This window comes from Somniosus microcephalus, chromosome 29 (genome assembly GCF_052327205.1).
Source record: "Somniosus microcephalus isolate GS21.2 chromosome 29, FLI_Smic_1.0, whole genome shotgun sequence".
Taxonomy (NCBI): domain Eukaryota; kingdom Metazoa; phylum Chordata; class Chondrichthyes; order Squaliformes; family Somniosidae; genus Somniosus; species Somniosus microcephalus.
Window position 1 is genome coordinate 22405107 of NC_141015.1, and position 27502 is coordinate 22432608.

At 47.2% G+C, this 27502-nt stretch overlaps 1 protein-coding gene across 5 annotated transcripts in view; it reads right to left on the minus strand.

Moving 5' to 3' along the window:
* ptpn20 (protein tyrosine phosphatase non-receptor type 20) overlaps positions 1-27502 on the minus strand; it is a 505217-nt gene that overhangs the window by 401886 nt on the left and 75829 nt on the right. For all 5 annotated transcript variants that reach the window (XM_085970355.1, XM_085970356.1, XM_085970357.1 and 2 more), the window contains exon 2: positions 25356-25496. In XM_085970355.1, the coding sequence (XP_085826481.1) occupies positions 25356-25479 (124 nt within the window). In that variant the 5' untranslated portion in view covers positions 25480-25496. The remainder of the gene's footprint in view (positions 1-25355; positions 25497-27502) is intronic.

Consider the following 27502-nt stretch of genomic DNA (forward strand, 5'->3'; position numbering starts at 1 on the left):
TTGACTTTGGCCGATAATTAATTGATTTACATCTCTCCTGAATTTCTTTCCGTTGACTTCAACATCGGGAGAGGTGTCAAACGGGCTGCTATCGCCCAGTCACACTATCGCACAAAGTCAAAATTACCCTCCCTGCCTTTAACACAAATGGTGAGTAAGGAGTGACCATGGAGAAAGAAGTTTATAAACTGAATTCACTGCCTTCACCTTTGCTACGACCAAGTTTGATGCTGTGAATCTTAGGCGGGTATGTCTGTAATAACGGCTGAGCCTATTCTAAACACTGACAACATCCTAACTCTCCGGCCTCTGTCACTCAAGACACAGCCGTTTAAAAATCAATTCATTAACTCCAGTTGCAGATGGTTGAGGGCCTCTCTTTTTTAACACTTAATCTACTTGTTTCCAACAGCTTGGTAGCACAGTTGGCTGGGATGCTTATCTCTCTCTCTCGCTCGGTCACCACCTAGCAGGGTTCAAATGATCCAGGATGGTTGCTCTCCATTGCATCTGGCTCACGGCTCAGTGCTTCAAGCTGGGGGACCGGGGGGACCCCCAAGAGTACAGGCAGTGCAAATCCCAATGATGGGGGAGAAGGGAGAGGTGAGGGGGAGGTGAAGTACTTTTCCAAGGCAAGGGTTCCAGACCATTGCTGGGACAATGTGCAGGAGGTTGTTATTCCTGCAGTTGCTCACGCTAGACTGATTCCCAGGGAGGAGTAAAAGAAGTAATCAATTTACAGCACTGTCAGAAAACAGAAACATAGAAGATAGGAGCAGGAGTAGGCCATTCGGCCCCTCGAGCCTGCTCCGCCATTCAATGAGATCATGGCTGATCATCCAAATTCAATACCCTGTCCCTGCCTTCTCCCCATATCCCTTGATCCCTTTAGCCTCAAGAAATATATCCAACTCTTTCTTGAATATATTTAATGAATTGGCCTCTTCTGCCTTCTGTGGTAGAGAATTCCACAGGTTCACCACTCTCTGGGTGAAGAAATTCCTCCTCATCTCTGTCCTAAATGGCTTACCCCTTATCCTTAGACTGTGACCCCTGGTTCTAGACTCCCCAGCCATCGGGAACATCCTTCTTGTATCTAGTCTGTCTAGTCCTGTTAGAATTTTATAAGTTTCAATGAGATCCCCTCTCATTCTTCTAAACTCCAGCGAGTATAAGCCCAATCGACCCAATCTCTCCTCATATGTCATTCCTGCCATCCCAGGTATCAGCCTGGTGAATCTTCGCTGCACTCCCTCCATGGCAAGAACATCCTTCCTCAGATAAGGCAACCAAAACTGCACACAATACTCAAGATGTGGTCTCACCAAGGCCCTGTACAACTGCAGCAAGACATCCTTGTTCCTGTACTCAAACCCTCTCGCTGTGAAGGCCAACATACCATTTGCCTTCTTAACCGCCTGCTGCACCTGCATGCTTACCTTCAGCGACTGGTGCACAAGGACACCCAGGTCTTGTTGCACTTCCCCTTCTCCCAATCAATTGCCATTCAGATAATAATCTGCCTTCCTGTTTTTGACACCAAAGTGGATAACCTCGCATTTATCCACGTGATATTGCATCTGCCATGTTTCTGCCCAATCACCCAACCTGTCCAAATCACACTGGAGTTTCTCGGCAGCCCCCACAGTCTCTTCTAAATAGGTACAAGGAAGGGCAAATCAAAATGAACCTGCAACGTGCTACTCAGTATGCAAAACTCCTTCACACAGCGTTGAATCTCTCCAGAAGTCTCTCTCTCTCAGAATGCGTGGTGCAAAAATGTCACCAACAAAAAAAGGCAGGAAGCGGTCGCCTTTAAATAGCGCTCCCCCAGTCTCTTCCTAACTGCAAAACGCTCCCCTCAACCTGTCGTTACTAGCAGCAGGCGGTAAGGCAGGGGGCGCCACTCAATATCCAGTCCGGGGCGCTACCGGGGCGTTGCACACGCGACTGATGTCACGATCTGCCGGCGCAGGAGATTGTGGCGGTAGTGTTTAGCGCCACCGCAAAATGTCCAGTTAATTTCGCGAGCGGCGCAAACATCACCGCGCCCGGGTGCTAGTTGCTTTGCGCCCCATTAGCGCCCTCTTAAGGCACTAACGGAAGGCGCAAACAACTGAATTTTTCCCCCCATATCTCCACATTAGATTTTATTTACTTTGAACACTTGTGTTTATTAGTGATAACAAATATTGGCGATGGAAAAAAAAAGTGTTTGACTGGGCGGGAGGTCATGTGGTGAAAGCTGCAGCAAATCAGAGTTGGCAATGCTAGCAGGTGCCTATTCCTCTTCAGTAGTTAATGGGAGGGTGTGAAGGAACATAGGAACAGGAGGAGGCCATTCAGCCCCTCCAGCCTGTTCCGCCATTCAATGAGATCATGGCTGATCTGCGACCTAACTCCATATGTGGTGTATTTGGACTTTCAGAAGGCTTTCGATAAGGTCCCGCATAAGAGATTAGCGTGCAAAGTTAAAGCACACGGGATTGGGGGTAAGGTACTGTCTTGGCTAGAGAACTGGTTGGCAGACAGGAAGCAATGAGTTGGAATAAACGGGTCTTTTTCTGAGTGGCAGGCAGTGACTAGTGGGGTACCACAGGGATCGGTGCTAGGTCCCCAGCTATTCACAATATATATATAAATGATCTAGACTGTAATATCTCCAAGTTTGCAGACGACACAAAGCTGGGTGGGCGTGTGTGCTGTGAGGAGGATGCAGAGAAACTCCAGTATGATTTGGACAGGTTGGGTGCTTGGGCAGATGCATGGCAAATGCATATAATGTGGATAAATGTAAGGTTATCCACTTCGGTGGCAAAAACAGGAAGACAGATTATTATCTGAATGGCAATAGATTGGGAAAAGGGGAAGTGCAACGAGACCTGGGTGTCCTTGTGCACCAGTCGCTGAAGGTAAGCATACAGGTGCAGCAGGCGGTTAAGAAGGCAAATGGTATGTTGGCCTTCATAGCGAGAGGGTTTGAGTACAGGAGCAAGGATGTCTTGCTGCAGTTGTACAGGGCCTTGGTGAGACCACACCTTGAGTATTGTGTGCAGTTTTAGTCACCTTATCTGAGGAAGGATGTTCTTGCCATGGAGAGAGTGCAGCGAAGATTCACCAGACTGATACCTGGGATGGCAGGAATGACGTATGAGGCGAGATTAGGTCGATTAGGTTTATATTCGCTAGACGGTGGTCGTGAAAGGCGCTATATAACTGCAAGTCTTTTTGGTTAATAAAAAGCTATCAATGTCCAATTTAAAATTAACAATTAACAAAAGCATCAATTGCCATTTGCGGAAGAGAGTTCCATCAGCCATGATCTTATTGAATGGCGGAGCAGGCTCGAGGGGCCGATTGGCCTACTCCTGCACCTATTTCTTATGTTATGTTCTTATGTTCTAAACTTCAACCACCCTTTCTGTGTAGAAGTGTTTCCTAATTTCACTCCTGAAAGGCCTGGCTTTAATTTTTAGACTATGCCCCCCAGTCCGAGAATCCCCAACCAGCGGAAATAGTTTCTCTCTATCTACCCTATCTGTTCCCCTTAATATCTTGAAAACTTCGATCAGATCACCCCTCAACCTTCTAAATTCCAGGGAATACAACCCTAGTTTGTGAAATCTCTCCTCGTGATACAGCACCACAGTTGAATTATATAACATGGGATCAAAAATATGCCAGTTCGTTAATCGCATTCAATTTTTTTTGGCGATTGATTTTTGTTTTAATGCGCGTTAATCGCGGTAATTACATGCCGAGGAGGCAGCAGAGCAAGGGCGGGGAAAGGATACCGAGAGGGAGAGGCTGAGAGAGATGGGGGTAGGGCGAGGCTGGGGAAAGGCTGAGAGCGGAGGCTGCTGCTGCTGCTGTTGTTGTTGATTTGCGTATTTAAACAACTTCCCGCCTGTTTTGGGCAGGCCATGCTGGGCCCTCATTTAAAGGCCTGCCTAAAAATTGAATCAGGCAGTCACAGGCACAGAGGCCCCAGCAGATTTTTCCGTTTTTCAGGCGAGAAACAAGAGGCCAGATGAAAATTCCCCCCCGAGACAAGCCTTGGCCTAAATCAACACCCTCCGACTGGAAAAAAAAATTACACTAGGACAGAATAGAAAGACTCGAATTTATATTGCGCCTTTCACGACCTCAAGGCGGGCCAAAGCGCTTTACAGCCAATGAAGTAATTCTGAAATTTAGTCACTGTTGTACTGGCAACAAGAGCCAATGTTTCGGGGGAGAGGACAAGAACCAGTCCATTAAAATAATTTTTATAGCATTTTCACATCATTAGGGTACCCCTAAACATATCACAGTAAATTAAATACTTTTGAAGTACAGTCAATAGTGCTTTATACGCAAACATGGCAGCCAAATGATGCACAGCAAGGTTCCACGGAGAGCAATAATCTGTTCTGGGGGTGTTGGCTGAGGAATTTTGACCATGACACTGACTGGGGCACAGCCAGTGGGGTGGTCAACACCCCTGGGGTCTACCTGCCTTTCGTCCTACGGGGAAAGAGCAGGGGAGTGGGACTAATTGGACACTGTCAGCTGGGGCTCAGTGGGTAGCACACTCGCCTCTGAGTCAGAAGGTTATGGGTCCCACTCCAGGGACTTCGAGCATATAAAGCTAGGCTGACACTCCAGTGCAGTGCTGAGGGAGTGCTGCACTGTCGGAGGTGCCGTCTTTCGGATGAGACGTTAAACCGAGGCCCCGTCTGCTCTCTCAGGTGGATGTAAAAGATCCCATGGGCACTATTTCGAAGAAGAGCAGGGGGGAGTTATCCCTGGTGTCCTGGCCAATATTTATCCCTCAATCAACATAATGTGGCAAAACCACTAAGAGACTCTTACAGTGACTTACATAATTGTCTGTAACCAATGTTATTACCTCTAGCATTAATTGTCTGTAACCAATGTTATTATCTTTCAAGTTGGCTCTGGTTAAACAGAGCTAGATCGACAACATCGCGATCTGACGCGATGACGTCATCACATGGGTCATGTGACATCCCCTTTGGCGGGAAACGTGACGACGTCATGACGTCAGAGGTAGAGGGCGGGGCCAGCCAGTCCTCGTGTGGATTGAAAGAGAAAAGACCTGTTTTGAGCTTCTCCTGTAGTTTCTTGTTTTGTAAAGTTCTTAGACAATAAATTCAGTTTGTTAACTTCCAGTAAGTTATAGATTCTTTGTTAGGAGTGCAGAGACTCCTACAATAACAAAAATAACAGATTTTCTGGTCATTATCACATTGCTGTTTGTGGGACCTTGCTGTGCGCAAATTGGCTGCTGCATTTCCCACATTACTACAGTGACTCCACTTCAAAAGTACTTCATTCGCTGTAAAGCGCTTTGAGACGTCCGGTGGTCGTGAAAGGCGCTGTATAAATGCAAGTCTTTTTTTTTCTTTAGCTCTTTCAAAGAGCTGGCACAGTCCCAATGGGCCGAATGGCCCCCTTCTGAGCCGTATCCTTCTATGATTCTATGATGCACTTTCCCGATCGGGCAGGGAAGTGGAGTTGTAGTCAAAGATCAGCCATGATCTCACTGAATGGCAGAGCAGGCTCGAGGGGCCGTATGGCCGACTCCTGCTCCTAATTATTATGTTGTTATATTTTTATGTGCTGCGCAGAGCTTACCCGTTCTAGTTTCGAGAAACTATTTTTATTTTGACTTATCACCAAATCGCAATGTCCAGTGGTTATGTAACAGCATCCAAAGGAAAGGCAAAGGGCTTAGCAAAATAAGCAGTCCTGTAGCTGGCTCTCGGAAGAATGTATTTGATTGTGTGAAGATGTTGTCAGTATGGTTAAGTAATCATTTGTGAGGCCTGACCCAGCTCTCTTGGAAAATGTTTTCTGGTTAATGGATCACATTTATTTACAACGGTATGTTCCAGCAGTAAAGAGTGCTGGAAAGACTCACTGTAAACTCTGGAGGTCACATTCTGCACAGGCCTGTCCTTCTCATAGATTGGAGAAGTACAACTAACATCAGTTAAGAAGCCCCGTCCATCTCTTGCTTGCTTCTTGTGTAAATACCATTTAAGGGGCCATTTTTTTCGGCTTTGTGATTCCAACAGGAAGCCTGAACTGCTGGCCGTGCATGCTGGGAATGGGGCGCGTGCTGCTCCCGCTCTCCTGGTGGTCAAGGCTCCCTGTTGGGAGCGCAAACTCAAAAAATGCCTCGTTGTCATGCTCTGGTAGACGTAGTGATCCCATGCTCCCCACAGGCAACTGCGCTGAAAGCGAATTGGGGCTACGACTCCGTAGTGCCAATTCTCCGACCTAGGCCTCCTTTGATCGCAGCTGCCCCTGGCTGAGCAGGATCTCCTACAATACCTTTTAGTGATTCGCTGTCCACTCCATGCGAGACACATGGCGCCCAATGTTTCCCAGTCATTCTCTTTTTCTCCCTCCCCTTTGCTCTCTCCTGAAAGCACCGACTCCTTTCCGGTGGTAGAGTTACAGGGCTGCCAATTGCCATCTGCTGCCTCATCCCAATGGTCTTTCTCTCTGTGCGTGAGAACCTGAACAGTTTCAAGAGGTGGTCCGACCAGGGGTGGCATCACATCCAAGCCCAATCCTCCCCCCACCAGTTGTACACACATGCGCACTTTCCAATCTAGATCCAAACAGAGCTCATTGTATTCTAACCAATTAGGCATCTCCTGCTTTTCATTGACTAAAACCTAATGAGCATTCTGGATCCTCTTTTACAGAAAAATATAGCGTAAAGGTTCATCTTCACTGCCTGACTTCACTAGAATGGAAATTGGACGGGTTCTACAATGGGGCGGGGAACCTGGCCAGCAGAATACTGCCCAGGCGGTGATGGGAATAATTTACCCCGTGCTGCTGAATATCCCGGCTCGTGAGGCCCACTGACTGAATACATGAAATTCCGTTCTATTCCATGGCATTTTTAGCGGTATTTTTGGGATCGAATTCCCAAGTCCATCCATTTTTCCATGAACACCGCTAATTAAAGTATAAGACTATTAAACTGTGCTGATTGTACCTCACTTACAGTGCAAGTGCTGCTGTGGCCATTTGTTTCAGAGCCACACCGAATTATGCTGCCAATCCCAGACCCTTCTCTCCTCAGGTGAAGTGAAAGAAAGAAAGACTTGCATTTATATAGCGCCTTTTATAGTGTCCCAAAACGCTTTACAACCAATGAAGTACTTTTTGAAGTGTAGCCACTGTTGTAATGTAGGAAACGCAGCAGCCAATTTGCGCACAGCAAGCTCCTACAAACAGCAATGTGATAATGACCCGATAATCTGTTTTTTTTTAGTGATGTTGATTGAGGGAGAACTATTGGCCAAGACACTGGGGATAACTCCCCTGCTTTTCTTCGAAATAGTGCCATGGGATCTTTTACATCCACCTGAGAGGGCAGACGGGGCCTCGGTTTAGCGTCTCATCCGAAAGACGGCACCTCCGACAGTGCAGCACTCCCTCAGTACTGCAGTGGATTTTTGTGCTCAAGTCTCTGGAGTGGGGACTTGAACCCACAACCTTCTGACTCAAAGGCAAAGGTGCTACCCACTGAAGCTCAGTGTTTCTGTGCCTAGTGGGGCAGCGCTGCTCAGGATGATGATTAAATGTTAGTGAAGAGTGGACTTCCCCAGCGAATCATTCGAGAGCTTTTTCTAGGCTTTGAAGAGATGGCTTTGCCTGTATAGCAACAGTGCCGACACTTCACAAGTAATTCTGAAGCCGTTTAGTTATTTCTTTCCTCTCTTTGCCTGGTTGCAGTGTCAGAACAGCTGGGTCTTGCAAGAGTTTGATGTGCTGACAGGGTATTACCCATTGCATTATAGTTTTCACACCAACTTGACACAAAAATCGCTCTGTGACTGGACCTTTGGAGATTTTCCAAGGAGTTCTTTTCATTTCTTCTTTATTCACCCACAAGCTGATTTCGATTGTTATACCACGCTGCACATACGGAGTCCTCAGGAACATATTCAGAGAGGGTTGTTGTCTTGACGTTCCATGGATCATATTGCAAGCGTGAAAAGATGACCTGGGTCACTCTGCATTTGATGGTAGTTGGGCTGTCATTTAAGAAGAGAAAGATCCCTTTTGAATCTTCTTGGAGGAAGCAGGAAAGCGGACAGCAGAGATCACAGATCCTTGGAATGCCATCGCAGCAGTGACAATGCATAGACTGTTAGCAATAAAATGCCTTTAATCCTGAAGGGACTTGGAAAACCCCATGCAAATTGTTGATTAAGCCTTGTTGGCTCAAATGAGATCCTGTAGCTTATGCAATAAAGGCTGTAAGATGCTTTTCAGCATTGCTAAATGACCTTATTCTTTATAGTGTGACAGCTTGTACTTGAATTTAATAGATGGTAATTTTACGAATCGTATTGTATTGGTTGCAGGGTTGCCATTTTCATGCTTCGGAACACTTAGTCTTGTGACAGCAATATTTCCAAATGCGATTCCATTTTATGTTTCTAAGCTTTCACAGTAATAAAATCTGCCATAAATTTTTGACCCTGGTTATTGGACTGTGATTAAATGCACAAAGCTAAGTGTGTGCTCGAATGGTTTCCCTTCCATCTAGTTTGTGAGTGTTTCTTTGTGAAATGTTTCTAAGAGTTTACTTCAAGTGCTGTAGAAGCAAACCAACATATCAATCTATCATAACATGGGGCAAAACAACTTTAATACGATAAACCTACGGCGGACAGATCTGATTGGTTAAATATAAGCTCCCCATTGGGTTAATTCCCTATCCAGCATGGTATTGAACCAAACAAACCAGGAAGATTATCTAAAATAAAAATAGAAAATGCTGGAAATACTCAGCAGGTCAGGCAGCATCTGTGGAGAGAGAAACAGAGTTAACGTTTCAGGTCAATGACCCTTCGTCAGAACTGGAAAAAGTTGGAGATGGAACAGGTTTGTGAGCAGGTGCAGAGACAGGGAGAGGGGGGAGGGGAGGAAAGAACAAAGGGGAAGATCTGTGATAGGATGGAAGGCAGGAGAGATTGAATGACAAAACGGATGATGGTGCAAAGCAAAAGGAGATGGTAATGGGACAAGTTAAGAAACAAAAGATGGCTCTAGATAAAGTGTACATGGCGATGGCAGAATGAAAGACAGCTGCCATGTGAGAGAGAGAGAGAAAAAAGAGAATAAAAAGATATGGGGCAGAGGTTATGGTCTGAAATTGTTGAACTCGATGTTGAGTCCAGAAGGCTGTAAAGTGCCTAATTGAAAGATGAGGTGCTGTTCCTCGAGCTTACGTTGAGCTTCACTGGAACAGTAAGAGGCCGAGGACAGAGAGGTCAGAGTGGGAGTGGAGCAGAGTATTAAAGTGACAGGTGACCGGAAGTTCGGGGTCACCTTTACGGACTAAACTGAGGTGTTCCGCAGAGCGGTCACCCAAACTGCGTTTGGTCTCCCCAATGTAGAGGAGACCGCATCGTGAGCAGCAAATACAGTATACTAGATTGCAAGAAGTACAAGTAAATCGCTGTTTCACCTGGAAGGGGTGTTTGGGGCCCTGGACAGTGGGAAGGGAGGAGGTAAAAGGGCATGTGTTGCATCTCCTGCGCTTACATGTGAAGGTGCCGGGTGAAGAGGAAGGGGTGTTGGGGGTGATAGAGGAGTGGACCAGGGGGTCGCGGAGGGAGCGGTCCCTTCGGAATGCTGAAAGGGGAGGTGAGGGGAAGATGTGTTTGGTGGTGGGATCACGCTGGAAGTGGCGGAAATGGCGAAGGATGATACGTTGAATGTGGAGGCTGGTGGGGTGAAAGGTGAGGACAAGGGGAACCCTATCGTGGTTCCAGGAGGGAGGGGAAGGCGTGAGAGCAGAAGTGCGGGAAATAGAATGGACATGGTCAAGGGCCGTGTCAACCACGGTAGAAGGGAATCCTCAGTTAAGGAAAAAGGACGACATGTCGGAAGCACTAGTATGGAAGGTGGCATCGTCAGAGCAGATGCGGCGGGGACGGAGAAACTGTAAGAATGGAATAGAGTCCTTACAGGAAGCGGGGTGGGAAGAAGTATAACTGTGGGAGTCAGTGGGCTTATAGTGAATGTTTGTCAATAGCCTATCCCCAGAGATGGAGACAGAGAAGTCGAGGAAGGGAAGAGTCGGAGATGGACCATGTGAAGGTGAGGGAAGGGTAGAAATTGGAAGCAAAGTGAATGAAATTTTCTAGTTCAGGGCGAGAGCAGGAAACAGCACCGATACAGTCATCAATGTACCAGAAAAAGAGGTGAGGGAGGGGACCTGAGTAGGACTGGAACAAAGAATGTTCCACATATCCCACGAAAAGGCAAGCATAGCTAGGACTCATGCTAGTTCAGTTTCTAGTTTATGCTGAGTTAGCCAATCTCAGTCAGGGTTGATGGTCAACATGTTACAATTGTTCTCAGTGTTCCAGGGCTAGAGAGGTAATGCATTTGGGGAGGGCTAACAAGGCAAGGGAATTAACAATAAATGGTAGGATACTGAGAAGTGTAGAGGAACAGAAGAACCTTGGAGTGCATGTCCACAGATCCCTGAATGTAGCAGAACAGGTAGATAAGGTGGTTAAGAGGGCATACGGGATACTTGCCTTTATTAGCCGAGGCATAGAATATAAGAGCAGGGAGGTTATGCTTGAACTGTATAAAACACTAGTTAGGCCTCAGCTAGAATACTGCGTGCAGTTCTGGTCACCACATTACAGGAAAGATGTGATTGCACTAGAGAGGGTACAGAGGAGAATTACGAGGATGTTGCCAGGACTGGAGAATTTTAGCTGTGAGGAAAGATTGGATAGGCTGGGGTTGTTTTCTTTGGAACAGAGGAGGCTGAGGTGAGACCTAATTGAGGTGTATAAAATTATGAGGGGCCCAGATAGAGTGGATAGGAAGGAACTGTTTCCCTTAGCAGAGAGGTCAAAAACCAGGGGGCATAGATTTAAAGTAAAAGTTGGAGGTTTAGAGGGGATTTGAGGGGAAAACATTTTCACCCAGAGGGTGGTGGGGGTCTGGAACTCACTGCCTGAAAGGGTGGTAGAGGCAGGAACTCTCGCCACATTCAAAAAGTACTTGGATGTGCACTTGAAGTGCCGTAACCTACAGGGCTACGGACCGAGAGCTGGCAAGTGGGATTAGGCTGGAGAACTCTTTGTCAGCCGGCGCGGACATGATGGGCCGAATGGCCCCCTTCCATGCTGTAAATTTCTATGATTCTACGAAAGTATTAGCTGGGGTGCCTGCTCCAGATTCTTATCCAATGATCCCTCCTGGAAGCGCTCACATGTGGACATAAGTTAAGGATAATGAAAGAAAGAACTTGTATTTATATAGCGCCTTTCACAACCTCAGGATGTCCCAAAACGCTTTACAATGCTTCTGAAGTGTTGTCACTTTTATAATGTAGGAAATAGGATGGCCAATTTGCACACAGCAAGGTCTCACAAATAATAATTAAATAAATGACCATATTTTGTGTTTTGGGTGTTGTGTGAGGGATAAATATTGGCCAGGACACCGGGGAGAACTCCCCTGCACTTCTTCGAAATAGTGCCATGGGATCTTTTACGTCCATCTGAGAGAGCAGACGGGGCCTCGGATAACGTCTCATCCGAAAGACGGCACCTCCGACAGTGCAGCACTCTCTCAGCACTGCACTGGAGAGTCAGCCTAGCTTTATGTGCTCAAGTCTCTGGAGAGGGGCTTGAACCCACAACCTTCTGACTCAGAGCAAGAGTGCTTGTTGGAACGTGTGCTTGTAATGGCTTCTGGGTCAAGGCCGACAAGCTGTTGATAGGATTGGGTTTGGCTGTGATTCTCCCTCCCCAAAGTCTAATAGGCTGTCAGTACATGAAGATTGACCATACTGGTGAGAATATGATGGGCTATTGGTGCTTATGAAACCCCCATGAGGGGAGAAATGAAAAAAAACTATCAATTTCAAAAATCTTCAGTCGAAATGCAAGTGTAGAAAGGTCCACTCAACGCTTAAAGTATGACCTGAATACTCAACGTTTCAGCTGACTCCTTGCTGGATAATGAAGAGCAACAACTAGCCATTTTCCTCTCATTTAAACGTTCTAATTCATTGAAAGGCATACACTAATCAGTGGTTCCCTCTTCGATAAAGCATCACAGCCAAGCCTGATCCTGTCTGCACCAGAAGTCCTTACAAGCACACTTTCCAACAAGCGTCACTGGATTTCCGTTCCCCCTCCTCCCTTCCACCCCTCCGCCCGCCCCGCCACCACCTTCCTAGTCCAGGAACACCGAGCCCAACTGAGATCATTTATATTTTTAATATATTTTTATCCACACCTTTGGTTTGTGCCTTTTCCTTTTTTCTCTCTCCCACATGGCAGCTGTCTCTCACTCTGCCAGCGCATTTCACACTTCATCTAGAGCCGTCTTTTGTCTCTTTACCTGTCCTATTACCATCTCGTCCCCCCTTGAATATCTCTTAATGTCTCCTCCCCCCTCCCAGACCTTCCCCTTTGTTCTTTCATCCCCTCCCCCATTTCCCAGCCCCCAAACTGCCTTTTAATCTGTTTCATTTCCTGCTTTATTCTCAGTTCTGAAGAAGGGTTTCAACCTGAAACGTTAACTCTGTTTCTCTCTCCACGGATGTTGCCTGGCCTGCTGAGTTTTTCCAGCATTTTCTGTTGTTATTTGAGATCATTTAACCCCGCACAAATTGGGGATTGGATCTGGGATGCTCCAGTCTTTGGATGCTAGTTTGTGTCTCCTGTTCACTGTAAAACTTGTGTTGTATTGTGGCGGAGCCACTAAGGGACTCCGATCAAATGTATATAATTCCCTTTAACAACATGTTAGCTGCAGCCTGAGTCTGCATCTTTGTATATACTGATTGCATGTACAGAGCGCGGTCCCTTTAAGAGCGCGGGCAAATGCGATGACGTCACGCCGTTCATCACGTGATCCCCGACCGGCGGGGAAAACGTGATGACGTCATGACGCCAGCCACAGGACAGCCCAAGCAGTCCTCGTGGAGCCTCTGAACTGACTAGACCTGTATTTGTAGTTCTCGCGCATTTGTTTGTTGAACTCAGTTTGTTTCACATTAAACATCGTTTGTTTGGTCGCCTGAGTCGACCTCAGTCTCTTGATAGGAACTAGACATTCCTACAGTATCAGTGCACCCATGAGTGATAACTAAACCGTGAAAATAATTGCACTGCACCTCTGTTTTCTGCACTGGCACCTAAGGCAAGACGGGGAAGGAGTCTTTTCCGTATGCAACTTCCTCTTTGTGTAACAGTAAGTTTGTTCCCACAGGAAACATTACTTAATAGTCAGAAGATGTTGCACTGGAATCAAGCTCCATATCACATCTACAAATACAGGCTTAAAACACAACTGTGTAATTCCTATGTAAACAGGAGAGCTTTTAAAGAGTTGTTCTGAAATACAAATATTCTGCATTTTGTGTTATTCCTAATTTTCTCTTGTAGCATCCAAAATAAAATCTTCCTTTTAAAGGAAGGAAAAAGAAACAAAAAATTATATTTATATAGTGCCTTTCATACACATCCCAAAGTGCTTCACAACCAATTAATTACTTCTGAAGTGTTAGCACTGTTGCAATGTAGGCAAATGCAGCAGCCAATTTGCTCACAGCAAGATCCCACGAAGAGAAAATGAGATACGTGACCAGTTAATCTGTTTTAGTGATGCTGATTGAGGGATAAATTCTGGCCCGGACACCGAGGAACCTCCCTCTCTTTCTTGAAGAGTGTCGTGCCATCTTTTACATCCACCTGAACAGGGGCATCGGCGTAGCATCTCATCTGAAAGACAGCACCTCCAACAAGACTGCATTCCCTCAGTGCTGCACTGAAGCGTCAGCCCAGCTTACACATTGAAGCCCTGGAATGGGCTTTAGGTGGTGCAAGATAGAAAGTGTGTATTTTGCATGGTGCTTTTAAGGGTTCATATAGTAATTACATAGAATTTTGTAGCACAGAAACAGGCCATTCAGCCCAACTGGTCTATGCCGGTGTTTATGCTCCACATGAGCCTCCTCCCACCTTACTTCATCTCAGCCTATCCACATATACATCTATTCCTTTCTCCCTCATGTACTTATCTAGCTTCCCCTTACATACTATTCGCCTCAACATTCGTTCCACATTCTCACCATTCTCTTGGTAAAGAAGTTTCTCCTGAATTCTTTATTGGATTTATTAGTGACTATAATGGCCCAGAAATTCGGGTCCCCACGGGTGAGTACGTGCTGTGTACTCACGCGTAGGCCCAACAAAAGTGCCGGTTTCGTGCATGCACTACGCATGCGCGGGAAACTGGAACTTCCGTTCCCTTGAAAGAAGCGGTTGACAGGTGGAACGTGTGCACCGGAGAGGCAGCGTGTGCGCATCGAACTTACGTTTTTTTTGCAGCTTTCTCCAGGAGGGTAAGTCTCCAGCAGCTACGCTTTTAAAAAGCAGACGCAAGGCCTGCTTTTAACAAGGTAAGTGGTGAATTAATTAAAATTAAAACATTTTTTCCCACAGGTTTATTATTTTTAAATACTTTAAAGAAAGGTAAGTTTATAGGTTTGACAGCTCTTCCTGTCAAATTTATGAATGAAGCATTCCCTGCTACCATTGGCTCTCCATGGCCCACGTGATCCATGGGGATGCTTCGAACTAACTGCGCCCCTGGGATACGCAAGCACTGCGCGCCAGCAGTTGGAGGAGGCCCAGGATCGGAATCCCACGCGGACCCACAGCTCAACGGCCGGCGCGCTAGGTAAGTGCAGGTCAGGGGCTTGCACCCGCGGGAAGCCTCCGACCCGAATTTCTGGGCCCTTATATTTATGGCCGCTAGTTTTGGACTCCCCCACAAGTGAAAGTATCTTCTCTACGTCTACCCTATCAAACTCGTTCATAATTTGAAAGGCCTCCATCAGATCTTCTCTTTTCTAGAGAAAAGGGCCCCACACTGTTCAGTCTTTCCTGATAGTTGTATCCTCTCAGTTCTGATATCATGCTTATATTTCTTTTTTGCACTTTCTCCAGTGCTTTTATACCCTTTTTGTAATGTGGAGGCCAATTCCATGCATTACTGGAACATCTGATTCATTGCCAATTCCAATGTGTCAACTGTGTATTAAATAATGTATTGTCTTGAATTCTGTGAATAATTGCCACAGTACATTTAATTCTGAACTGTGCATTGTGCTCAAAGCAAATGCGGCATGCATTATTAATAACAACAGGCGGCTCCTCAGATCATCAGAGAATGGTCAGATAGGTCTGGCTGCAAATGCTGGTATTATTAACAATGTTCTATCTCACGAGTAAAGCGCCAGGCAATCACTGTGACCCAGAAGGGTTGCCGAGGACAGGGTTTCTCATTTCCCCTTTTAAACAGCCTAGTGCTTATTTTCCCCTCTTGATTGCTCCTTACTGCACTTAACAGAAAGCTTCCCACTAAGGTTTGTCTTTGATTTCTCGCTTCCTGCAGTTGGTGCTAATCTCGGTAATAACACACAAACTGTGGCAAAAAATTGGAGGGAAGTTGGATCCAACAGTGAAAACGAGCTTCAATCTGGTGCCTGGGAAGGAGAATTGTTGAGGAATATTATTTAACCCAATCATAATCGTGATGATCGTAGCATCTTCTTTCCACATCCACTGAACCCTAACCCTTATGTTTTACACAGATTAGTTTGGTATCAATGTGTTAATAATTTACCTGCACGTTTGTTAAATCTTACCTCTGCTGAAGAAAACAACATGTACTTCATTCCACAGAGAGGTACTTTGAACTTTAGAACTAATGGCCCTGAAATTCTGCAGATCTTCTCCCGGTTTCCCAGCAGAACCCCCAGGAATATGTCGGAGATCCAGTTACATGGTACATAAGTATGACATAGTATTTACAGCACCGAAATAGGCTATTCGGCCCAACAGGTCCATGCTGGGGTTTATGCTCCACTCGCGCCTCCTCCCACATCTAACCCCATCAACATGTGGGTCGGGTCTTGTTGCCGTTTCCAGGTGTTTCCTCAATGCCTTGTAAGGAGTGGGACTTCCATCTGCCTCTTGCAAACAGATGAGAGAACATAAGAGCATTAGAACATAAAAGGTAGGAGCAGGAGTAGGCCATTCGGCCCCTCGAGCCTGCTCCGCCATTCAATGAGATCATGGCTGATCTGATCTTGGCCTCAACTCCACTTCCCTGCCCGCTCCCCGTAACCCTCGATTCCCCTATTTTTCAAATATCTGTCTATCTCCACCTTAAATATATTCAATGACCCCGCCTCCACAGCTCTCTGGAGCAGAGAATTCCAAAGATTCACAACCCTCAGAGAAGAAATTCCTCCTCATCTCCGTTTTAAACGGGCGACCCCTTATTCTGAAACTATGCCCCCTAGTTCTAGATTCCCCCATGAGGGGAAACTTCCTCTCTGCATCTACCTTGTCAAGCACCCTTAGAATCTTATGGGGGAAAAATTCAGTATCGCCCCGGTTGGGGTGCGATTATCGGCCGTGCACAAAGTTTAGCGCCTGCCGCTAATTATTGCCTCCAACTGTAAACTTGGCTTTTATCGCCCCTGGAGATGATTGGAGCGCTAAATCAGGCGCTACACACCTCTCTTAAGGTGCAAAGGCCGAGGAGCGAGGCGCTACCTCAGAGCACTGGCGAAGCTCATGTGATGTCAGATAGGAATGGAACACAGACACACTGGCGCTGGCCAGTTCTTAAAGGGGAGGGTCGATCTTGCTCTCCATCCACACCCTGCTCATTGCAGCCTTGAATCTCGGCCTGGAGAGACCTGTACATCAATTCTGCTGGAAAGAACAATGGAGAGGCCCAGGGAAAGAGCTCAGAGTGCAGCCCCCAAAGTCTCTTCTAAATCGATACAAGGAAGGGCAAATCAAAATGAACCTGCAAAGTGCTGCTCAGTACCCAAAACTCCTTCACACAGCGTTGAATCTCTCCAGAAGTCTCTCTCTCTCTCTCTCTCTCTCAGAATGCGTGGTGCAAAAACGCCACCAACAAAAAAGGGCAGGAAACGGCCGCCTTTAAATAGCGCTCCCCCAGTCCCTTCCTGACTGCAAAACGCTCCCCTCAACCTGTCGTTGCTAGCGGCAGGCGGTAAGGCAGGGGGCGCCACTCAAAGTCCGGTCCGGGGTGCTACTGGGGTGTTGCGCACTCAACTGACGTCACGATCTGCCAGCGCAGGAGATTGTGGCGGTAGTGCTTAGCGCCGCCGCAAAATATCTAGTTAATTTCATAAGCGGCGCAAACATCGCCGCCCACGGGTGCTAGTTGCTTTGCGCCCCATTAGCGCCCTCTTAAGGCTCTAACGGGAGGCGCAAACCAACTGAATTTTTCCCCCCTATATGTTTCAAAATGATCACATCTCATTCTTCTAAACTCCAATGAGTATAGGCCCAACCTGCTCAACCTTTCCTCATAAGACAACCCCTTCATCTCAGGAATCAACCTCGTGAACCTTCTCTGAACATCCTCCAATGCAAGTATATCCCTCCTTAAATAAGGAGACCAAAATTGTATGCAGTACTCCCGATGTGGTCTCACCAATGCCCTGTAGAGTTGTAGCAAGACTTCCCTACCTTTATACTCCATCCCCCTTGCAATAAAAGCCAATATTCCATTTGCCTTCCTAATTACTTGCTGTACCTGCATGCTAACTTTTTGTGTTTCATGTACGAGGACACCCAGATCCCTCTGTACCGCAGCATTCTGTAGTCTTTCTCCATTTAAATAACATTTTTGCTTTTTTATTCTTCCTACCAAAGTGGATAACCTCACATTTTCCCACATTATACTCCATCTGCCAAATGTTTGCCCACTCACTTAACCTGTCTATATCCCTTTGCAGACTCTCTGTGTCCTCCTCACAACTTGCTTTCCCACCTATCTTTGTATCGTCAGCAAATTTGGCAACAGTACACTCGGTCCCTTCATCCAAATCATTAATATAGATTGTAAATAGTTGAGGCCCCAGCACTGATCCCTGTCGCACCCCACTAGTTACAGTTTGCCAACCTGGAAATGACCCATTTATTCCGACTCTCTGATTTTTGTCATAGCCAAGGGTAGAGACTCCTTAAGCCAGGTCTTCTGATTCTCATTTGGGACCCTGTGTTGCAGTAATGGCTGACACAGTGAGAGAGTGAAGGGTATACCGACCTCCACATGTGGGCCCCAGCGATGGCGTGTAGGGCAGGAAAGCCAAATTGGCCACTTGCTCAGAGGGCAGAGGTGAACATGGCCAAGGAGCGGAAGAGGCCTGACCACCGCCCCGCCCTCCACCTCCCAACCACCCCAGGGGCAGACTTCTGTGGGCATGAGGCAGGCAGACACCAGAGATGCACCCAAAGAGTTGCTTGCACCCGCCTGCGCCATGCAAATGGGATTCTCTCCATTGGATAAATGAGAGGTTATCCACTTTGGTGGCAAAAACAGGAAGGCAGATTATTATCTGAACGGCAATAGATTGGGAGAAGGGGAAGTGCAACGAGACCTGGGTGCCCTTGTGCACCAGTCGCTGAAGGTAAGCATGCAGGTGCAGCAGGCGGTTAAGAAGGCAAATGGTATGTTGGCCTTCGTAGCGAGAGGATTCGAGTACAGGAGCAAGGATGTCTTGCTGCAGTTGTACAGGGCCTTGGTGAGACCACATTTTGAGTATTGTGTGCAGTTTTGGTCGCCTTATCTGAGGAAGGATGTTCTTGCCATGGAGGGAGTGCAGCGAAGATTCACCAGGCTGATACCTGGGATGGCAGGAATGACGTATGAGGAGACATTGGGTCGATTGGGCTTATACTTGCTGGAGATTAGAAGATTGAGAGGGGATCTCATCGAAACTTATAAAATTCTAACAGGACTAGACAGACTACATACAGGAAGGATCTTCCCGATGGCGGGGGAGTCCAGAACCAGGGGTCACAGTCTAAAGATAAGGGGTAAGCCATTTAGGACAGAGATGAGGAGGAATTTCTTCACCCAGAGAGTGTGAACCTGTGGAATTCTCTACCACAGAAGGCAGTTGAGGCCAATTCATTAAATATATTCAAGAAGGAGTTAGATATATTTCTTAAGGCTAAAGGGATCAAGGGGTATGGGGAGAAGGCAGGGACAGGGTACTGAGTTTGGATGATCAGCCATGATCTCATTGAATGGCGGAGCAGGCTCGAGGGGCCGAATGGCCTACTCCTGCTACTATCTTCTATGTTTCTATGACCCCATAATCTCTAGCAGGGTCAGCCACCATTAGGCATGAGCTATGTTCCCTCTAAGCTGCGCAGACGCACGACTGTCGGCTGGTCCCGCACAGCCCAGGACCGGCTTTTCCAATGTGAGGTTTCGTGCACTCGCGAAACTTAGAATGGGCCGTGCAGCACGTTAAAGGGACAGCGCACCCAAATTTAAAATTAGGGGAGCATTGGGCACGAGGCCAGCATAGCCACTGGACGAGGGAATTGGATGTAATATCTCCAAATTTGCAGACGACACAAAGCTGGGTGGGAGGGTAAGCTGTGAGGAGGATGTCGTGAAACTCCAGTACGATTTGGACAGATTGGGTGATTGGGCAGAAACATGTCAAATGCACTATAATGTGGATAAATGTGAGGTTATCCACTTTGGTGGCAAAAACAGGAAGGCAGATTATTATTTGAATGGCAATAGATTGGGAGAAGGGGAAGTGCAAAGAGACCTGGGTGTTCTTGTGCACCAGTCGCTGAAGGTAAGCATGCAGGTGCAGCAGGCGGTTAAGAAGGCAAATGGTATGTTGGCCTTCGTAGAAAGAGGGTTCGAGTACAGGACCAAGGAGGTCTTGCTACAGTTGTACAGGGCCTTGGTGAGACCACACCTTGAGTATTGTGTGCAGTTTTGGTCGCCTTACCTGAGGAAGGACGTTCTTGCCATGGAAGGAGTGCAGCGAAGATTCACCAGACTGATACCTGGGATGGCAGGAATGACGTATGAGGAGAGATTGTGTCGATTGGGCTTATACTCACTGGAGTTTAGAAGATTGAGAGGGGATCTCATCGAAACTTATAAAATTCTGTCAGGCCTGGACAGACTAGATACAGGAAGGATGTTTATGATGGCCGGGGAGTCCAGAATCAGGGGTCATAGTCTAAGGATAAGGGGTAAGCCATTTAGGACTGAAATGAGGAGGAATTTCTTCACCCAGAGAGTGGTGAACCTGTGGAATTCTCTGCCACAGAGGGCGGTGGAGGCCAGTTCATTAAATATATTCAAAAAAGAGTTGGATATATTTCTTAAGGCTAAAGGGATCAAGGGATATGGGGAGAAGGCAGGGACAGGGTACTGAGTTTGGATGATCAGCCATGATCTCATTGAATGGCGGAGCAGGCTCGAAGGGCCAAATGGCCTACTCCTGCTCCTATCTTCTATGTTTCTATGTTTCTATGACTCATGACCTGAGAAACATTGGGGCCAGGATAACAATTTTTAGGAACAGGAAAAGGTCATTGGGTCCTAACAGCCATTTCCAATTTAATACTTTGACTTAAAAGGCACAGTGGGATCAAGGTCCCAAGCATCGTGGATCCTTAGTGAGCTGTTTTACTGCTGCACTGCACCACTCTGTCGGTAATGGGTTACAATTCCCCTCCACACGGTGAATTCCTCATCTCAGCCAAATCATCCCAGCGAGCTGCCTAATGGAAGATGGAAACCTCTCCTGAGATGGGGAAGGGAACTCAGGAATTGAATGAATTCATGCTGCACTGCTGAAGATGCCGTCTAACCGAGGCCCCGTCTGCTCTCTCAGGTGGATGTAAAAGATCCCATGGCGCTATTTCGAAGAAGAGCAGGGGAGTTCTCCCTGGTGTCCTGGCCAATACTTAACCCTCAATCAACAGAACAAAAACAGATTATCTGGTCATTATCACATTGCTGTTTGTGGTGGCATGCTGCCGCGCACATTGGCTGCTGCGCAAATTGGCTGCCGCGTTTCCCACATTACAACAGCGATTACACTCCAAAAGTACTTCATTGGCTGTAAAGCACTTTGAGATGTCTGGTGAGCATGAAAGGCGCTATAGAAATGCAAGTTTTTCTTTTCCTCTCAGGTAACACTTAGCTATCTGTCTGAATATCTAACAGAAACTAAGGAACAGGTGGCATGCCTGCTTCCTCCGTTGAGAGAAGGTATACGGCACAAAAGAATTGAGGACATTGGAGCTACCCATTTATAAACTAGGGGGAAGGGATGTCTGTGAAGTTGTTTTCTCCTGTAATCTTCAAACACGGGCTAGCTTGTTGTGTTGTGGATTACGAAGGCATTTTTCGATAGAGTGAGGCCTGATGATGTAACCAATCAATAAAATTCAGCAGAAGATGATGAAGTGAGCAAGAGTCAGCCAGTATATATGTTAAAATAAACATTTTCTTTCACAGCCTACTTGAAGCGCTTAACTTGACAACGACAATGCAGCTGAATGCATTTGTTCAAAATGTCAGGTTTATGTGGTGAAGCTGGATCAATGCTGATCTAGTTGTCGCAAGCCTCCCCCCTCCCCCTTCCCTTCTAGTGTACTCACAGGGAGCCGCTCTCCTTCACAGGTATGACAACAACAACAACAACTTGTATTTATATAGCACCTTTAACGTAGTAAAACGTCCCAAGGCGCTGCACAGGAGTATTTTAAGACAAAAAATTTGACACCGAGCCACATAAGGAGAAATTAGGGCAGGTGACCAAAAGCTTGGTCAAAGAGGTAGGTTTTAAGGAGCGTCTTAAAGGAGGAGAGAGAGGTAGTGAGGTGGAAAGGTTTAGGGAGGGAATTCCAGAGCTTAGGGCCCAGGCAACAGAAGGCACGACCACCAATGGTTGAGCGATTATAATCAGGGATCCTCAAGAGGGCAGAATTAGAGGAGCACAGATATCTCGGGAGGGTTGTGGGGCTGGAGGAGATTACAGAGATAGGGAGGGGCGAGGCCATGGGGGGGGGAGTTGAAAACAAGGATGAGAATTTTCAAATCGAGACGCTGAACAGATGTGACCCTGTCAAAGTTCAAGTTTTTGCCATTCAATTAGCTGATTAAACCAGATTTCAGATAGAATTTTGAGCAGGCAAACAGCTAAAAACCTTATCTGGAATTTCTATTTGTAACAACCAATTTGTAGTATTTGGGCCTTTGTGCTTTTAATGGCCAATGCTGCAGTGGAGTCTAAAGGCAAGCTCTTCATTATAATAAAAATGACTAACGAGGTTACGGTGGCAGAGTGGCTCCATTTCCCTATCCGTTGCCGCTGATTTTTAACGCAGTTGGTTTTGGCGGCGAAGAGGTGGCCACTGGAACCAGGCGCCAGCCTCGAGCGTAAACGGTAATCGGGGTCCCGTTGCGTCAACAGGACCCCGGTGCCATTTTAACTGAGTGCAGAAGATGCCATGGCTCTCCCCAGCCTACTCTGCGCCTGTGCTTTGAAGAAGGCGGAAGGTATCCCTGCAAGATAGTTTAAAGCCGGTTTCCTTGCAGCAGTTGGCACCCCAGCTGTCCCAATACTGACACTGGTGCCTGCCCACGGTGTAGCGATTGCCTGACCCTGGGAATTCCGAGATGCTAGTTTGGGCGTGTAAGCAAGTGGTGCAATGGCAGTGAAGCAGGTTCTCGGGGTCAAAATATTCTTTATTTTTACGTAAAAATGTTTTTGAAAGCTTAAAGTTCCTACCACACTGAGGGAGCTACCCCTGATATTGGAGTAGCTTTAGCAGTGTAATATATTTGTACTATTTTCAGTGTAACAATGTGTGACCTGAGAACAAACACAACCAGTCAGCCCAGGCAGACAGGAGTCTCCAGAAACATGCTGATAATCCGAGGGGTAAGTTGCAAAGATCTTATGGACAAAGTACATTGTACAGTTCAACCCTGATCAATGCAGGCATAATTATTTTACTAAGAAATATTATACCATACCTGGAATTTCTATTTGTGACAAGCAATTTGTAGTATTTGGGCCTTTATATTTTTAATCGCCAATGTTGCAGTGCAATCTAAAGGCGGGGGGCGGGGTGATATTTACTTCCCGACACGCTGGGAGCGGGGGGATCTGTAGTGCACGGAACCCTTTCCCCCACGCTGGGGAGATTTAAATCCACAGCGTGCATCTTCTGTCAGTGACAGGTCCCCCGCCCGGAAGTCAGCCGGATTGACACGCTTCGCTTCCTGTTCCAAGGAGGGTCCGATCCCCGACCCCAGGGATGGGGGAGCGTTCCTGGGGGAATCCAATCCCAATGAGGGTCCGATCCCCAACCCCGGGGGTGGGGGTGCGTTCCTGGGGGAATCCAATCCCAAGGAGGGTCCTATCCCCAACCCTGGGGGTGGGGGTGCGTTCCTGGGGGAATCCAATCCCAAGGAGGGTCCTATCCCCAACCCTGGGGGTGGGGGTGCGTTCCTGGAGGAATCCAATCCCAAGGAGGGTCCTATCCCCAACCCTGGGGGTGGGGGTGTGTTCCTGGGGGAATCCAATCCCAAGGAGGGTCCTATCCCCAACCCTGGGGGTGGGGGTGCGTTCCTGGGGGAATCCAATCCCAAGGAGGGTCCTATCCCCAACCCTGGGGGTGGGGGTGCGTTCCTGGAGGAATCCAATCCCAAAGAGGGTCTGATCCCCGACCCCAGGGATGGGGGTGTGTTCCTGGGGGAATCCAATCCCAAGGAGGGTCTGGTCCCCGACCCCAGCGGTGGGGGTGCGTTCCTGGGGGAATCCAATCCCAAGGAGGGTCTGATCCCTGACCCCGGGGGTGGGGGGCTGGGGGAGGTTGAGATCTCCACCCTGGTGGGGGGGCCGGTCCAATCCCAAGGGGTCGAGAGGAAGCACTCCTGCTACTCTTGGCCCACAAGGAGTGCTCCACGACCCTGCCCGGGAAACCCGGCCGGCCACAGTAAAACCTGCAAAGCAGGCTAAATCCGAGGCGGCCAGCCTCATTAACATATTTAAAATGCTAACCCGCCTCCTGGCAGCGGGTTGGCTGCCCGCCCCTTGTCCCGCCTCAGTAAAACCCAGAAGTCAGCGAGTTGGAGCCGGATTCCCAACACGATTCGATTTGTTGCCCATTTAACTCCCGCCCACCCCCACCCTCTCACCCATGTTAAAATTCTCCCAAGCTCTTCATTATAATAAACACTGGCCAGCAAAGTTATGGCGGCAGAGTGACAGATAATTTGAGGAAATGCGGGGCTGAAGCCTTTTAAGAGTGTTTATTTAATGTATGATAGATGACTGACAATTGTATGCAGGCTATATGAAGGACAAAGAGTTCAGAAACATTTCATACTTCATACATATTTAAATATTAAGACTGATCAGAAATTTTGTACAATAAGTCGTTTGTCTGACACACTATTTTTCGAACACATCTCATTTGCTATGTCACACTTCAGATGTCATACTTATATATATATATGCAAATTTCCTAATTGGCTCAAACTTTGTATTGAGAAAGCAACAACAACTTGCACTATAAACTTTTAACATAATGCTTAACCACACCTTTGTCAGTTCCAATCTCCAAAGTTCTCCTTGATGGCTTCCTAAGTTTCATCCTTTATAAAGCTCCGCTGCCCATGCCCTAACCCTAGTGAGGGTGATAGGAGCTAGGAATCCCATTCTCCCATCACCCTGTCGTTGCAGACCTTCATGAGCTCCCTATCCCCCAACACATCATTTTCAAAATCCGTGTCATTATCTACAAGTCTCTCCAACACCTTGCCCTTCTCCACCCTTGCAAACTCTTTCAACTCTAAGTTTTCGTAATGTCCTCGCAGCTCTTCCAATTCTGGCCTCCTTACCATCCTCCTCTCGCTCCAATCCAGAATCAGCTGTCGAGCTTTCAGCCATCTTGACCCCACAACCTAGAACACTGCCCTTGAACACCACCCATCTTTTCTCCCCTTCTTACAACATCTCTTCAAAACCTACCTCTTTGACCACCAGCCCTAACACTGCTTGGTGTCTGCTTATTTTTCACTTCTGTGGAGTGCAGTGGGAATAATTGTACCTGAATCTTGCCTAATCCCAACCTTTGACAGAATCCGACACATCATGCTCCTAGAAGCTTTACTGAGATATTACACAAGAAACAATGACAAAGAGATGATTTCCTGAGTTCCAGCTGAATGGGATGATTATGACGCAGTGCTGAAGACAAATTAACTCTCTCAGCTTCAGTTGTGAAAGGGCTGTTCCCAAATTACCCAAACCACGAGAAGCAAAAGACATGTTTGTGATTTTCCTCTCATTTCGGTGAAGCCCTTGAGAAGTTTTTCTACATTCAAGGCACAATATAAACACAAGTCGTAAATGAACCAGTAATTTGAGAAGAAATTACCTTCCACTGCATTCTCCTGCAAGACCTCAGTGGCTTGCAATAACAAGGCCCAGATTTCATTGTCTTCTATAGGAGCTCCTCTTGCCTCCAGGACCTCAGCCAGAGTCACAAAAGAATTACTCATGGCTGAACTGGGAGACCCTGAAAAGAAAGAAAACGGTGGACATAAATAGGTGCTATTGGTAATAGCCTAAAAATCACAGAATGATAAAGCACGGAAGAAGGCCATTCGGCCCATCGTGCCTGTGCCGGCTCTTTGAAAGAACTATTCAACTAGTCCCACTCCCCTGCTCTTTCCCCATAGCCCTGCAAATTTTTCCTCTTCAAGTATTTATCCAATTTTCCTTTGAAAGTTACCATTGAATCTACGTCCACCATCCTTTCAGGCAGCGCATTCCAGATCGTAACAACTCGCTGTGTGAAAAAATGTCTCCTCATCTCCCCCTTGGTTCTTTTGGCCAATTATCTTAAATCTGTGTCCTCTGGCTATCGACCCTCCTGCCAGTGGAAAGAGTTTCCCCCACTCTCCCGGTCTCTGTCGTTCATGTGCCTGAGTTCAAAGTACAGTATGTGCTTGTGCCTTTGTCAGCAATCCAAAACAGCGCGAGCGCAGGTATTGCACGGCCACAAGGAGTATAAATTATTTAGCCCTTCAGCAAATTAGTGAGACTGCAAACATCAGAACTGAAACAGGTGAAACCCTAGAACCCACAGGCAATGTTGATTATTTGCACATGATATATCCCTGAAAATAATGACAAAACACAGAGGTGGCCGTGGCTCTTTGTAAAGGCACAACTATCTCTGGGAGTTTGAACTCCTTACTTAAGGCCATTGCTTTCCAGCTCCAGAATCTACATCTCCTATCTTTTGGAAACTGGTTAAAAGAAAGAAAGACTTGCATTTATATAGCGCCTTTCACGACCGCTGGACGTCTCAAAGTGCTTTACAGCCAATGAAGGACTATTTGAAGTGGAGTCACTGTTGTAATGTGGGAAACACGGCAGCCAATGTGCACACAGCAAGCTCCCACAAACAGCAATGTGATAATGACCAGATAATCTGTTTTTATTATGTTGATCGAGGGATAACTATTGGCCAGGACACCGGGGATAACTCCCCTGCTCTTCTTCGAAATAGTGTCATGGGATCTTTTACGTCCACCTGAGAGGGCAGACGGGACCTCGGTTTAATGTCTCATCCGAAAGACGGCACCTCCGACAGTGCAGCACTCCCTCAGCGCTGCACTGGAGTGTCAGCCCAGCTTTATGTGCTCAAGTCCCTGGAGTGGGACTTGAACCCACAACCTTCTGACTCAGAGGCAAGGGCACTACCCACTGAGCCACAGCTGACACTGGTTCGGAGCAGGAGGAGGCCATTCAGTCCTTCGAGTCTGTTCCGCCATTCAATGAGATCATGGCTGATCTGTGTCTTGACTCCATCTACCCGCCTTGGTTCCATAACCCTTAATACCTTGCCTAACAAAAATCTATCTGGGAAGAAATAATTTTATTTACTGGGAAGGATTACTTTGGTGTCAATTTATTCATTTTGGTCCAGTCACGTAGAAAGCAGTTTGTGAGACAGCTGGTGTGCTGTGTGATGTGTTACTGTTGCGAGATGTGGGAGCCGGTGAACCCCATTGAGGCTCACAGTGATTACGTCTGTGACAAGTGTCTGCTGCTACAGGAACTCCAGCTCCGTGTTGATGAGCTGGAGTCTGAGCTTCAGACACTGCGACACATCAGGGAGGGGGAGAAGTACCTGGACTCTGTGTATCAGGAGGTGGTCACACCTATGAAGTTAATTAATTCAGATGTAGCCCATGGTCAGGGACAGGACGGTGCGACTACGAGTGAGGCAGGTACGAGGATCCAGGAGGTAGAGCTGGAGGAGCCGCAGCCCTTGCTCTTGTCCAACAGGTTCAAGGTTCTTACTCCCTGTGGGGACAGGAGCGGGGTCTGCAGGGAGGATGAGCAACCTGGCCACAGCACCGTGGAACGGGGGGCCATTCGAGAGGGGGGAGTAAATAGAAATGTTGTAGTGGTAGGGGATAGTATTATTAGGGGGATAGATAGAGTTCTCTGCAGCCGAGAGGGAGAGTCCCGTAGGCTGTGTTGCCTACCCGGTGCCAGGGTTAAGGACAT